This window comes from Castor canadensis, chromosome 13, assembly GCF_047511655.1.
Source record: "Castor canadensis chromosome 13, mCasCan1.hap1v2, whole genome shotgun sequence".
Taxonomy (NCBI): Eukaryota; Metazoa; Chordata; class Mammalia; order Rodentia; family Castoridae; genus Castor; species Castor canadensis.
In genome coordinates this window covers 22484403-22497598 of record NC_133398.1, presented here as the reverse complement: position 1 = coordinate 22497598, position 13196 = coordinate 22484403, and the positions used below count along the sequence as shown (strand labels likewise).

Below are 13196 nucleotides of genomic sequence, written 5' to 3'. Positions count from 1 at the left end.
CAAGGAATCATAAATCATGCAAAAGCCAGGTGTCTTTCCATCACCAAAGTGGGTTCTGAATCCAAGTACAAAAATGACATCTGGTGTGGTCTTGTACATTTTAGCTAGTTTTTCACAAATTTCTGTCATTGATGACCTTTTGCTTCCTCTGAAGTAGTTGGTTGGTCATGATTGTCCTGCTCTGGATATTTACTGTGTCTTCAAAGGAAGAGCACAAAGGCCACTCCTTCCACATAATGTCCCACACACACCTTAGTCTTTTATACATTTTCCCCACGTAAAACTCAGGATCTCACCCTTCTAGAGTGGAGGGTGGTAGACGGGTCTTTTCTCTCAGATGCTAGGCTTTCTCAGTCCCAGTATCTACCATATGCAGTGTCAGGCCTGGACTCTGGATTCATGAGTGACAACACAGTTAAAGTGATTCCCTCCCCTTGCTCCAGGCTTTGTTGGAATTCAAAAATTTAATTTCTTTAAGCTGCTACTGTCACTTTGCAGCTCTTCTGAAAATTAAAAATAATAACAATAGCAAGTGCAGGCGAGAGATTCTATCTTGTCTAGAGATTTAATGAAAATGTGTGACTGGCATTTCAATACATCCCTACCTACATAGGAAGCAGGGCCACAGGGACCCCTAACATGGGAAGCTTTCAGGCTTCACTTCTAGCTACCATCTCTGAAACTCAGTGGGATGGGGCGCCTGTGATGCAGGCACCCTTGCCAAGGCAGCAGAGCCTCCAGGAACACAATGATCAAGAAAGCACAAACACCACGATCCACCAACTGTGCCTTCTCCAGTGGGGGAAGCCCACCATGGGACCCAAAGGCTGCTGTCCGCAACATAGCTATCCCCTTCACAAGCATTGCACTTCTCAGCGACAGCCAAGTTCACAGTTTGCTAGTGCATTTCATGGGATTCCCAATTCCTGTGGCTTTGTAACACTGAGCTAAAAATACAGAGCTGGCTGGCACATGGCCCAGATTCTGAAGCTCAGGGGAGACTAGTGGGTAAAACAAAAGGGGCATGTGTGCTCTGAGAGGAGCAGACAAGGCAGTACAAAGCCTTGGCCATGTGGTGACACGGGGGAGGAGGAGAAAGGTGTCAGCATGCAGCGGGAACAGTTATTACAGGAAGAAAAAAGAAGCAGACATCGTTTAAATAACAGTTCTTTCGGGAATGTAACAGGTACCCTCCTCTAACTTACCTTTCTGAATTCTCAGTCCACATAAGTACTAATTTTCAAGTTATAAATCATATTACACGGGAGTTCCCTGTGTAAATACTTGGAGGGATCTTTGATATGCATCATGCTACACTTTATTTTTAATTAACATATAACTGTATCTATTACTGTGGTGCAGAGTGACAATGAAACTATCTAATGTGTCCTGGTCAAGTCAAGGTAATCAGTATCCCATCTTCTTAAACTTTGTTCTTTCTTTGTGTTGTAAACCTTTGAATTCCTTTCTGCTGGTTCTTCATAAAATATATTTTAACATTTGTTGCAAACTGTAGCCACCCTATTTTACTGCAAACACTAGAACACTTCCTAGCCTCTAGTAACCACTATTCTATTTTCTACTTCTTTGAAATCAAGTTTTCCAGATGTCACATATAAGTGAGAACATGCAGGACTTTAGCCAGGTGCTAGTAGCTCGTGCCTGTAATCCTAGGTACTCAAGAGGCAGAGATCAGGAGGATTGCGGTTCAAAGCCAGCCCAGGCAAATAGTTCATAAGACCCCTATCTCGAAAAAACCCTTCATAAAAAAGGGCTGGTAGAGTGGCTCAAGGTGAAGGCCCTAAATTCAAGTCCCAGTACTGCAAAAAACAAAACAAAACAACAACAACAAATAAAACAGAATTTTATTCTTTCTGTGGCTAAATAATATTCCACTGTGTATGTATACAGCACTTTTTCTTCATCTGTACATCTGTTGATGTTTATATATTGGCTACTTATTGTGAACAGTGCTGCAATAAACATGGGAGTACAGCTATCTCTTTGATGAACTGATTTCATGTCCTTTGGATATATATATATATATATACCCAGCAGTGGGATGACCAGATCACACAGTAGCTCTGTTTTAGTTTCTGTTTTCCATAATAGCTACACTAATTTACATTCCCGTGGAGACTTCCCTGTCTTCCTACTCCCCAGCAGCATTTGTCATGTTCTGCCTTTCTGATAACAGCCATTCTAACTGGGTTAAGTTATCTGATTGTGGTTTTGATTTGCATTTCCCTGGTGATATGATATTGAGTATTTTTTCACATATCTGTTGCCATCTATATATCTTCTTTTGGGAAAGGTCTATTCAGATCACTTGCCCATTTTTAATTGGATTTTATTTTTAATTTTTAAAATTTCTGCTGTTGAGTTTTTGCGTTCCTTATATGTTCTGGATATTGTTGGTGAATAGGTTGCAAATATTTTTTCCATTCTGTAGGTTGTCTGTTCACTCTATTGACTGTTTCCTTTGTTGCTATGGCAATTTTAATCTAAGTTCTACATTTTAGTTGATCCAATGTAGGGTAATCTTAGAACTAAAATGTACCTTCATAAGTTCTTAACTCTGAGGATGATAATGAATTATCAAAATGTATTTTAAGAGCCTAAACAGCAAATAAGAACATTGGCAGGAACAAGTTGGCCACAAACATCAATGGTTCTTACCTATGCAATAAACTCAATGAAAGTTGGGTTTTTTCTTTTGTTTTGTTTTTCCAAAATGGAAGGGCTTTAATACTTTATCTAGTATGTAAAAACTTCCTTCGGTACAGAGGCACATAAAGCATGGACATTACCCAGGATGCCTGCCACAGGAAATTACCACCATTAACTGTTTGATGAAAAGTCCTCTAAACTTCTTCCTAAGCATATCTGCACATTGGAACTTTGTCAAAATTAAAACCAATTACTACTCAAACCATCAATACTTGCACTTGCCAATAAATAATCTTTTTTTTTCCATCCCACCCCTCCCCTAAAGAATCTTTTCCAATAATTTTTATTGGGTATAGAATATTGCATTTAAGGGAAACGCCATGATTTATTTAGTCAATCTCCTATTGATAAACATTTGGGATTGCTTCTAACACTTCATTACCATAAGCACTTTCAAACAAATATAACCACAACTACAAATGTGTTTTACACTGTTGCCTACAAATAAATCTGAACATCCAGATGAAACAGATGATTTTCTAGGATTGCAAAATTACTAAAATTGATCCCAAAATGAAGTAGAAATTTAAACATACCAATAAATATAGGAAGTTTTTTTTTTATTTCAATACCAGGGATTGAACTCAGGGCCTCGTGCTTGCTAGAAAAGGACCCTACCACTTGCTCCATGCCCCAGTCTTCTGTTTTTACCTCATGTTTGAGGTAGGGTGTTGTAGGGTGTTGTTAACTTTTTGCCTGGGCTGTACTCCAACCTTAATCCTATTTCTGCTTTCCTATCTGTAGGTGGGATTACAGAGATGTATCACCATGCCCAGCCTAGGAAGAATTTTTAAAATAGTCCCAGGGCCACCTCCTGAAGTGCCATATCCAACAGGTTTTCCAAGTGAAATCTCCCAAATCTTTAAAAATTCTATTAATATAAATCTTTTAATTTTATGAATCTTTTATAAAATTCTATTCCAGAGAATACAGAAAGAAATGCTTTCATATTTTTCAAATTCAGAATATCATTGATACTAAATACAACAAAGATGGCACAAAGAAAGAAAATAGACTGTTCCCCTTTATAAATATCAGTGGGAAAATTTTAAGTAAAATCTAGCAAATATAATCCAGATTAAAAAAATAAGACGCCAAAGTTTCCACAAAATTCATCTCCTAGCAATTATTACTCATCATTATCAGGAAATGTATTAAGATAACCCACCTCATTACTGTTTAAAAGGAGAAAAATATGTAATCACCTTCATATATACCTAAAAGACATGACAAAAGTAACTAATTTTTTTTTCTTTTTTTGGTGGCCCTGGAGTTTGAACTCAGGACCTCATACCCGTTAGGCAGGTGCTCTATGACTTGAGCCTCTCCACCAGACCCCAACTAGTTAGTTTTTTAAAAAACTCCTAGTAATGAGAACAGATAATGCTTCCTGGAGATTATATGGACAGCTAGAAACTAGTAAGTGGAAAAGGTATAAAAATACCAAAACCAACATCACAAAAACAGTGTAACAGAATGACTGAAAACCAATCTCTAAAACTAGAATTCCTGGGTCCAAATATCAGCTCTATCACCAGAGCTATTATTTGTTGTAATTATTATTACTTCTATGAGAAATTACTTCAACCTCCCAGTGTGATAACAGCATCTACACAGGGATATTGTAAGGACTGAATGAGTCAGTTACACATAAAGTACTTAGAACACACTTTTAACAAAGTGCTGAGGGTGAATATGATGGAAATACTGTGTACTCATGTATGAAAATGGAAAAATGAGACCTGCTGAAACTATTCCAGGAATCGGGGGTGGGGAATAAAGGACAATAACAGAGGGGGTGAATTCAATTATGATATATTGTAATAAATTTTATAAATGTCACAATGTACCCCCAGCACAATAATAATATGTTAACAAAAAATAAAGAAAAAAGTACTACGTAAGCACACATAAAAGGATGCACATAATATCAAAAGGCCAAGGTTAGGACTGGGGATGTGGCTGAAGTGGTAGAGAGCCTGTGTAGCTAGCACAAGGCCCAGAGTTCAAACTCTAGTATTGCCAAAAAAAAAAAAAGCCAAGGTCATAAATGAATGGCAAAACACCAAAGCCACTTCCGTGAAAGTCAAGAATAAGAAAATAAAGTCAACACTACTACTCAAGTTTTCATTCTGAAAACATTAGCCAAGTGACCAATCAAAAGAAAAACCAAAGCCAGGCTCTGGTGACTCACATCTATAATCCTAGCTACTCAGGAGACAGAGATCAGGAGGATCACGATTCAAAGTCAACTAGGGCAAATAGTTTTAGAGACCTTATCTCAAAAAAAAAACCCACACAAAATAGGGATGACGGAGTGTCTCAAGTGGTAGAGTGCCTGCCTAGCAGGGTGAGTTCAAACTCTGGTATCACCAAAAAGAAAAACATAACATTTAAAAATACCATGAAAACCTACTAGAAACAAAAAGGGATTTACTCAGTGCAATTACTGTTCCAAGTGAAACTTAGAGAGAAATATGAAAGTGATCTCAAGATGGTCCCACTGCGAGCCTGAACCGTTTGAAAACTCACCTTGGCAATATAATTTTGGGGACTCCCATGTGCCCAGGACTGTGCAGCTGGAGACTGTATCTTCTGGAATGCTGAAAAATCCTTCTTTGCAAGCATAGTGAACCTGGCTTCCTGGTCTGGATGTGTACTTTCCTGTGATGTGACCACCTGGGACCTCCGGGGGAGTGCCACAGTCTATTTCTGAGAACAAGTTCACGTCAAATTCATTACTACACGAATGTCAGCTTTCAAAATTCACGATCTCTCCCCACTTCTACCCACTCCTCACACTACCCCACGCCCTATTTCATGGTTGATTTCACAGCACATTTCCAGTGATTGTATTTATTCAATCTTTTTAACTTCCAAAGGTAATAGCATCTATAATGCACAAGCTGAATAAAAATAATAATCAACCCTCACTAAAAAAATCTGAATTGCAAAATATTTTAGGATAATGTACCGTTAGAATTTTCAGGGTCACTTTTTGGGATGCTGGGTTCTTACTAGGTCAGTTATGTTTACAACCTCACATAGTAGTTAAAATCAAAATATCAATTAACTGCTGAATGTATTAATTTGTGAAATTTGCTGATTTGAGCTTTTTTAAGATGGTCCTTTCTATCTCCATTAGGTCATTATTTGTATTATATAAAGACAATCTCCATTCACATCCCTAACACAGACCTATAAACATCACAGCACGAGGAAGTCACACCCACAGAATCCCACCTGGTGATGCCACACTCACTGGCAGACACCTACCTACACATGACGTAGCATCTCTGCCAGGGTGGAAAGGTTCAGGCCCATTCCTTGGCAAGAATCCATCCACACAGTAACATTCAAAGGTCCCGTGCGTGTTGACACATCGTCCTCCATGCTTGCATAGGCCAGAAACTTCACACTCATCTATGTCTTGAGATCGATCCCAAACATGAGAAAAGGAAGGAGGGAGGGGAACCAAAAAGACAGGGGGTAGGACATTATGACAGTCATTTTCTCATATTCACAATGTTTGTGATTGTATCGTGAATTTTATTTTATTCCCTTAAAAAAGGTTCTTCTGTATCTTTCACATGACAGGCACTAAAACACAGAAAGTGTTCAATACTTCAAGTGTTCAATACTTCAAGTGTTCAATACTTGTCAGTATGTTCTGGGAATTTACAAAAATGAATAATCATTCCTGGTTCCCCGAGACACAGCAAAATGAACTTTAAAAAAAAAAAAAGAAAAAAAAGAACTATGGTAAAGAATGTCTGGTTACAGGGCTGTGGATGTAGCTCTGTAGTACAGTTCATGCCTAGCATGCAGGAAGCCCCGAGTTCAATTCCAAGCACCACAAAAAAATAATAATGACAATCTAATACTGTAAAATAAGAATGGTCCCAATCTCAGACTAAAATGTCTAAAGTGGAACTCCAGATATAAAACAACTTATACCACAATAAAAATGTTAGGAGTGGGAGTACAGCTCAGTAGTAGAGTGCACAAAACCCTGAGTTCAATCCCCAGCACCAAGAAAAAACAAAAAATCTAGGTATTGACAAACAGTTTTCCAGCTAATGAGCAGGGATGGTGTGGCAGGTCATAAGGAGGTGATTATGAAGGGTATGGTGGCATAAACCTGTAATCCCAGCTACTTGGGAAGTAGAGGCAGGAGGACCTCAGTTCCAGGTGGGCCCAGACAAAACCATGAAACCCTATATAAAAACAAACTAAAGGAAAAAGGGCTGGGGATGTGGCTTGGGGAAGGCTGAGAGCTCAAACACCAATACTACCAAAAAAAAAAAAAAGAAAGAAAGAAAGAAAAAGAAAAGAAGAAGTTCACTAATTTTACCAAGAAGGCCTTAAAACAAGCCTCAGGAAGAGCAAGGCATGCCCATTTGAGACTTTTCCACTTGATCGAGACTGCCAGAGACAGTAGGTGCACGGGTAAAAACTGCACAATTTAGAGGTTGGAGAAGAAACCTCTCCGCCAGGGAGTAGACCCCCACCCAGCACTGACTTGGAAGCTAGGAGAATTCCATCAGAACCACACACATCAATTTCACTTGGAGAAAAAAAGCACCCTGGCTGAAATGGCCTCTTCCTAGGACATTTGCAAGAATGAAATGTTGAAAATGAAAGCCGTTCTCCTGAGGGTCACAGAGGGCACTAGCTCAGAAGTGAAACTTGAACCAGGCCACAGGGCTGTCTCTGGAGCAGTGCTGACCATGCCTTCTCCCCCTGCCTACTTCCAGGGCCTGGCTCCCATAGGCCCATCTCTGATTTTCCACACCCCCAAGTGCAGGACTCCTATGTCACTGTGAGGAGAAGGGTGGAGATGTGGCTTTGGCAGGATATAGGAACCATTTCAAAACCTCATTGTAGCCCAGGGCCTCCAGGAGAGGCAAACCTACAAGAAAGAAAGTGGACTGATTGGTGTTGCCTAGCTAGTGGGAGGTAGGGAAGGAGGAGACAATGGGTATGGGGTTTCTTTTTGGGAGATGAAAATCTTCTAAAATTAGCAGTGGTTACGTTTGAGGAATTCTGTGAACATACTAAGCACCACTGGAGGGTACGCTGTAAATAGGTAGATTTACCTCAATGAAGCAATTCAAAGAAAAAAAAAGAGGGCCAGGAGAGTATATAGATCAGTGACAGAGCCATCTGCTGGCATTTATCTATGAGGACCTAGGTTTGATCCCCAGCACCGCAAAAAAAATACAAGTAAATAAAAATAAAAGAGAAATGAGAGCCATTCTGAATCCCATGGGAAAAAGAGCAAATTAAACCTTCCGAAAAAAAGGAATGGTAACCTGTGAGGAAGAGACACAGTGTGACCTAGGACTTCTTGTGTGAAACACTAAATGTCACCAGCAATAGAGGAATACTTAGACCTAAGAAAAGAGGTGCAAATCATGCTTTGTTAAATCAAAGAAACGGCATTTTCGAATATGAATCATCTCAGGAGTTTTTCAGGAGTTTTTCTTTTCTGAAAAAGTTTTTGGGAAAACACTCCAGCCAGGGAAACATCAGAATAAATAATGTTAAGAAGTGGGAACTGCTAGGAGTGTGGCTCAGTAGCAAAATACATGTTTAACATGCACGAGGCCCTGGGTTCACTCACCAGCACTGCAAAAAAATAAAAGCGTAGGGAGAGTTAGAGAAGGAGACACAACACCAGGAAAGCACAGCCGAACAATTGTTGATAATATAATCATGGAGTTCTGTACAACTCTTATGAAAAGATTCTTAAAATGTAAATAACGTGAAACAAAATCAGTGTCAATCTAGTACAAATTGTTTTTATTTTTGCTTTTTTGGTGGTACTGGGGTTTGAACTCAGGGTTTTAGGCTTGCTAGGCAGGTGGTCTACCCCTTGAGCCATGCCTCCAGCCCTTTTGTCTCTGGTTATTTTGTACAACTCTTTTTTCTGGTGGGGAGGCAGCACTGGGGTTTGAACTCTGGGCCTCATGCTTGCTAGGCAGGTGCTCTATCACCTGAGCTACTCCATGAGTTCTGGCTCTGGTTATTTTGGAATCTTGTTTTTGCCCATGTCTGCCTGGACTGTAATGCTCCTATTTTATGCTTCCCACCATCACTGAGATGACAGGCATGCACCACCACACCCAGCTTTTTTTCGGTGAGATGGGGGTCTCACAAACTTTTTACCTGGGCTGGCATCAAACCTTGATCCTTCCCATCTTAGCCTCCCAAGTAACTAGGTTTGCAAATGTGAGCCACCAGCACCCAGAACTGTACAAGCCTGTACTGTTCCTAGATTTGATTCACCATTCTAGTTTAGCAAGATTTTTTTATTCAGTTACAAATTTGTCATTGATCTAGTTACACTGTCCTCTGTAAGTTTAATAAGAAAATATTCTGCATCTTTATCAAGTCACTGATAAAGTTATTCAGCAGATCAGGGCCAGTGGTATAGCCCATGCTTCTACTCCAGATATCTCAAAAACTATTAGTGTAAACAAACACAGATAGCACTTTTCAATGGCCTTCTAAGAATGAACAGTACAAGTATTGTTTTGCGGAAAACACAGCTAAGCAGCAGTTGTGGGGAAAAGACGTGGGACTTCTGGATATGACCAAGTCTGTAGGAGTCACTACAGCCATTATCAGTGAGCTTTGTGTACAGTCACTCAACATTCTAATAGCAGTAATTCCTCACGTCATTGTCCGCATGCCAGGCACTGTTCTAAACACTTATCATTTATTAAATATTATTGTCATCAGACTTACTCATAATAACCCCATGAGGGCAATGCTATTTTTACCACAATTGTGTGATAACCAAAGCAAAGTGACTAAATAATTGGTCTGAAATCACAAAGCTAGCAGTAGAAACTTCAGAATTTGAAACCAAATTCCGTACTCAAATTTTCCCTTTTTTGACAGTATTGGGGTTTGAACTCAAGACCTTGAGCTTGCTAGGCAAGTGCTCCACCACAAGAGCCATGCTCCCAGCCCTTTTTGTGTTTAGTTTGTTTTTCAAGTAGGGTCCCAGACTTTTGCCCAGGTTCGTCTTGGACCTCAGTCCTCCTATCTCTGCCTCCCTAGTAGCTGGGATTACAGGCACGCACCACCAAGCTTGTTTGTTTTTGCATTCATCTCTCACTAACTTTTTGCCCAGGGTGGCCTGGAATCAAGATCCTCTTATCTGTGGCATGTGTCACCACACTTGCCCTAAACGGCCATGTTCTTAACAACTACACCATTACAACTCAATCGGACGATCAATAGTTCTTTATCTTATGGATCAAAGATATAATCAAGCTTTACTAAAATCTAGATATATCTATCATGCAACTGAAACTAGTGTAACATAATTCTGGTGTTTTTTTAAACTTTTTTTGGCAGCACTGGGGCTTGAACTCAGGGCCTCACACTTGCAAGGCAGGCATTCTACCACTTGAGCCACTCTGTCAGCCCTAATGATTCTGATTTTAAGTCACCTGTCAGTTTGTTTGTAATGCTCACTGACCATCTCTTTTCTTACTCATTCTAGAGCCTTTTTTCTTTTTTTTTTTTTTCTTTAGTACTTCTAGGGTTGGAATTCAGGGCCTGATGCTTGCTAGCCAGGCCCTCTACCACTTGAGCTGTACCTCCAATCCTCATTCTAGGACCCTGACAGAAACATGTTAAGCTCACCAGCATGGCCTCCCCAGGTGGTGGTAGATTCCATGGAGCAACCAAATTGGCGTTTGTTTGGATGCATATTATGCTTTCATTGGGATTCATATTGAATCTGGACATGGAAGGTGAGCGTCTGAGTCATACTTATCTTTCTAATTGTGGTAAAATACATACAAAATTTACCAGCACCACCATTTTTAAGTGTACAGTTCAGCAGAGGTGAGTCCATTCACAGGGTGGTTCAGTCATCACCATCATCCATCTCCCGAACACTTTCCTCTTGAAAAACTAGGGTTGGAGGCATGGCCCAAGTGGTAGAGCACCTGCCTAGCAAGCACAAGGCCCTAAATTCAAATCCCAGTACTGCCCCAAAAAATACCCATTAATCACTAACTCCCCCATGTCTCCCTCCCCACCAGTGATGGCATCCATCACTCTATTTTCTGTCCCTATAAATTTAATTACTTTGCATCTCATATAAGTGGAATCACATAATATTTGTTCTATTATGACTAGCTTATTTAACTCATTCCATGTCAGAATTCTCTACCTTTTTCTTTTTGGGTTCTAGGATTTGAATATTGCTAAGCAATACTCTACCAATGAGCTACACCCTCAGCCCCTCCTTACTTTTTAAGGCTGAATAAGACTCCCTTGTGTCTATATAGCACATTTTCTTAAACATTCATCCATGGTTGGATACTTGGGTCACTTCCATCACTTGACTATTATGAATGCTGCTGTAAACATGGGTGTATAAATATCTCTTCAAGATACTACTTTCAATTATTTGGGGTATATGCCCCAAAGTGGAATTGCTGGATCATGTGGTAATTTTATTTTTAACTTTTGATGCAATATAATACTTTTATCTATAGAGGGACTATATCATTTTACATTTCCATCAAAAACACAGAAGGGTTCTAATTTCTTCACATCTCATTAACACTTGCTATTTTCTGGTCTGTTTACAGTAACCGTGCCAATGGGAGTGAGGTGTGTGTCCTGTATGTCCTGTGTGTGTCAAGTATGTGTGAACATACATGACTAACCAAAGGGATACTCCCGTATCCTATTCTGATTGCAGAATTACTTAGCTTTAACCACAGCCAGAACAGCTCATTGCTAGAAAACAACAGGGTCTAACAGGATGCCCTGACCTAAGCCCAGGGGGCCCCCGCTGTTTCCTTCAGATTAATGGCAATGGGTCTGCGAGTCAAACAGACCTGGGTTGAAAACTGGTTTTCCCCTCACTAACTGTGCTTAACTTTGTCCCCTAATCTTTCTAAACTTCTGTAAAATGAAACTAAGCATAGTAGGGTGTTTGTGGGGATTAAATAAGACATGTATGGGACATACTTAGCAAACAATAAGCCCTCAATAAAGGTTAGTGACTACTCAGATGAGTCTTGTCTCTTCAGACCCAATTTCCCCTGACACACAGCTGTTCATTCATAGCCCATGTCTGACTTTGCACACACACATGCACACTCTCATGGGTTGAGTGGTTGGGGTCTAAGGAGTGGACTTACTTGTTCTGTTAGCCTTCAGTGCTTAAAACAGAAACAACCACTTTTTAAACTTCTATCTCCGTAAGTTAGTTTGTGGACACTCTGTACAAATGGGATATTTCATTGCATACACTGAGGGCATGGCTTTTTTCATTCAACATGCTTTCAAGATTCATCCATGTTGCATGTGTGTCAACAGGTCATTCCTCTCATGTATTTATTTATTCGTGGGACTGGAGTTTGAACCCAGGATGAAGCAGGCACTATACTGCTAGAGCCATGCCTACAGACCATTTTGCTCTGGTTATTTTGTAGATGAGGTTTGGCAAACTATTTGCCATGGCTAGCCTGGAACCATGACCCTCTCAATCTCAGCCTCCCAAGAAGCTAGGATTACAGGTGTGAGCCACCAGCACCCAGATCCTCTTTTATTTTATTTATTTTTTTGCTAAGTAGTAATCTACTGTGTAAGTGTACCACGATTTGTTTACTCACCCCCCCCTACTGATGGCCATTAGGGCTGTTTTGGCTCTTATAAACATATGGGTGTAAGTCTTTTGAGAACATGCATTTTCATTTATCTTGAGTTTATTTTTATTGAAATGAAAAAGATGATCACATGTTGCTTCCCTCACTTCATGAAGCTGGATGTGGACAAAAGATCACGTGTGGTACAAGTAAAGTTTCAGCTTGTAACACTAACCTAATGTACATGTTCTCAGACTAAAATTATGTTTGCAGTACATATGCATAAGGTACTTTACTAGCAATTTTCCAGAATATTCAGAGTTCTTCACAGCCAGAAGTGGTGGCTCACATCTGTAATCCCAGCAACTCAGGAATTGGAGATCAGGAGGATTGCAGTTCAAGGCCAGCCTGGTTAAAAAGCTAGTGAGTGCCCCTCCCCCCATCTCGAAAAATAAGGCAAGCATGGTGGCGTGCACCTGTGGTTCCAGCTATGCAAGAGACATAAGTAGGAGGACTGCAAAAAGTGAGATCCCCATCTAAAAAAATAACCTAAAAGCAAACAAAAAGTTGTAATTTAAGTGACAGAGTGCTTGCTAGGAAGTGCAAGGCCTGGGTGACTTTTTTCTTTTTTCTTTTTAATAAATAGAGAGAAAAGCTATTTTCCTTCATATAAGGGGGAAATGCTGGTGGGTTTTTCTGTCTTCTTTTGAGAATAGTCACTGACCATTGCAAGCTAAATAGGCCATTCAGCTCCATTCCACCCCACAGCCTGCTTCCTTTTGATACACACCTTCTGTTATGGCAGTAGATAAGTAAATAGAGACTAGTTCCTGAGGGCAT

At 40.0% G+C, this 13196-nt stretch overlaps 1 protein-coding gene across 3 annotated transcripts in view; it reads right to left on the bottom strand.

The window, feature by feature from the left end:
• Positions 1 to 13196, bottom strand: part of Susd1 (sushi domain containing 1) — a 131324-nt gene that overhangs the window by 98427 nt on the left and 19701 nt on the right. For all 3 annotated transcript variants that reach the window (XM_074051256.1, XM_074051257.1, XM_074051258.1), the window contains exons 4-5: positions 6007 to 6159; positions 5263 to 5442 (exon numbers count right to left, since the gene is read on the bottom strand). In XM_074051256.1, coding sequence (XP_073907357.1) covers positions 5263 to 5442; positions 6007 to 6159 — 333 coding nt within the window. The remainder of the gene's footprint in view (positions 1 to 5262; positions 5443 to 6006; positions 6160 to 13196) is intronic.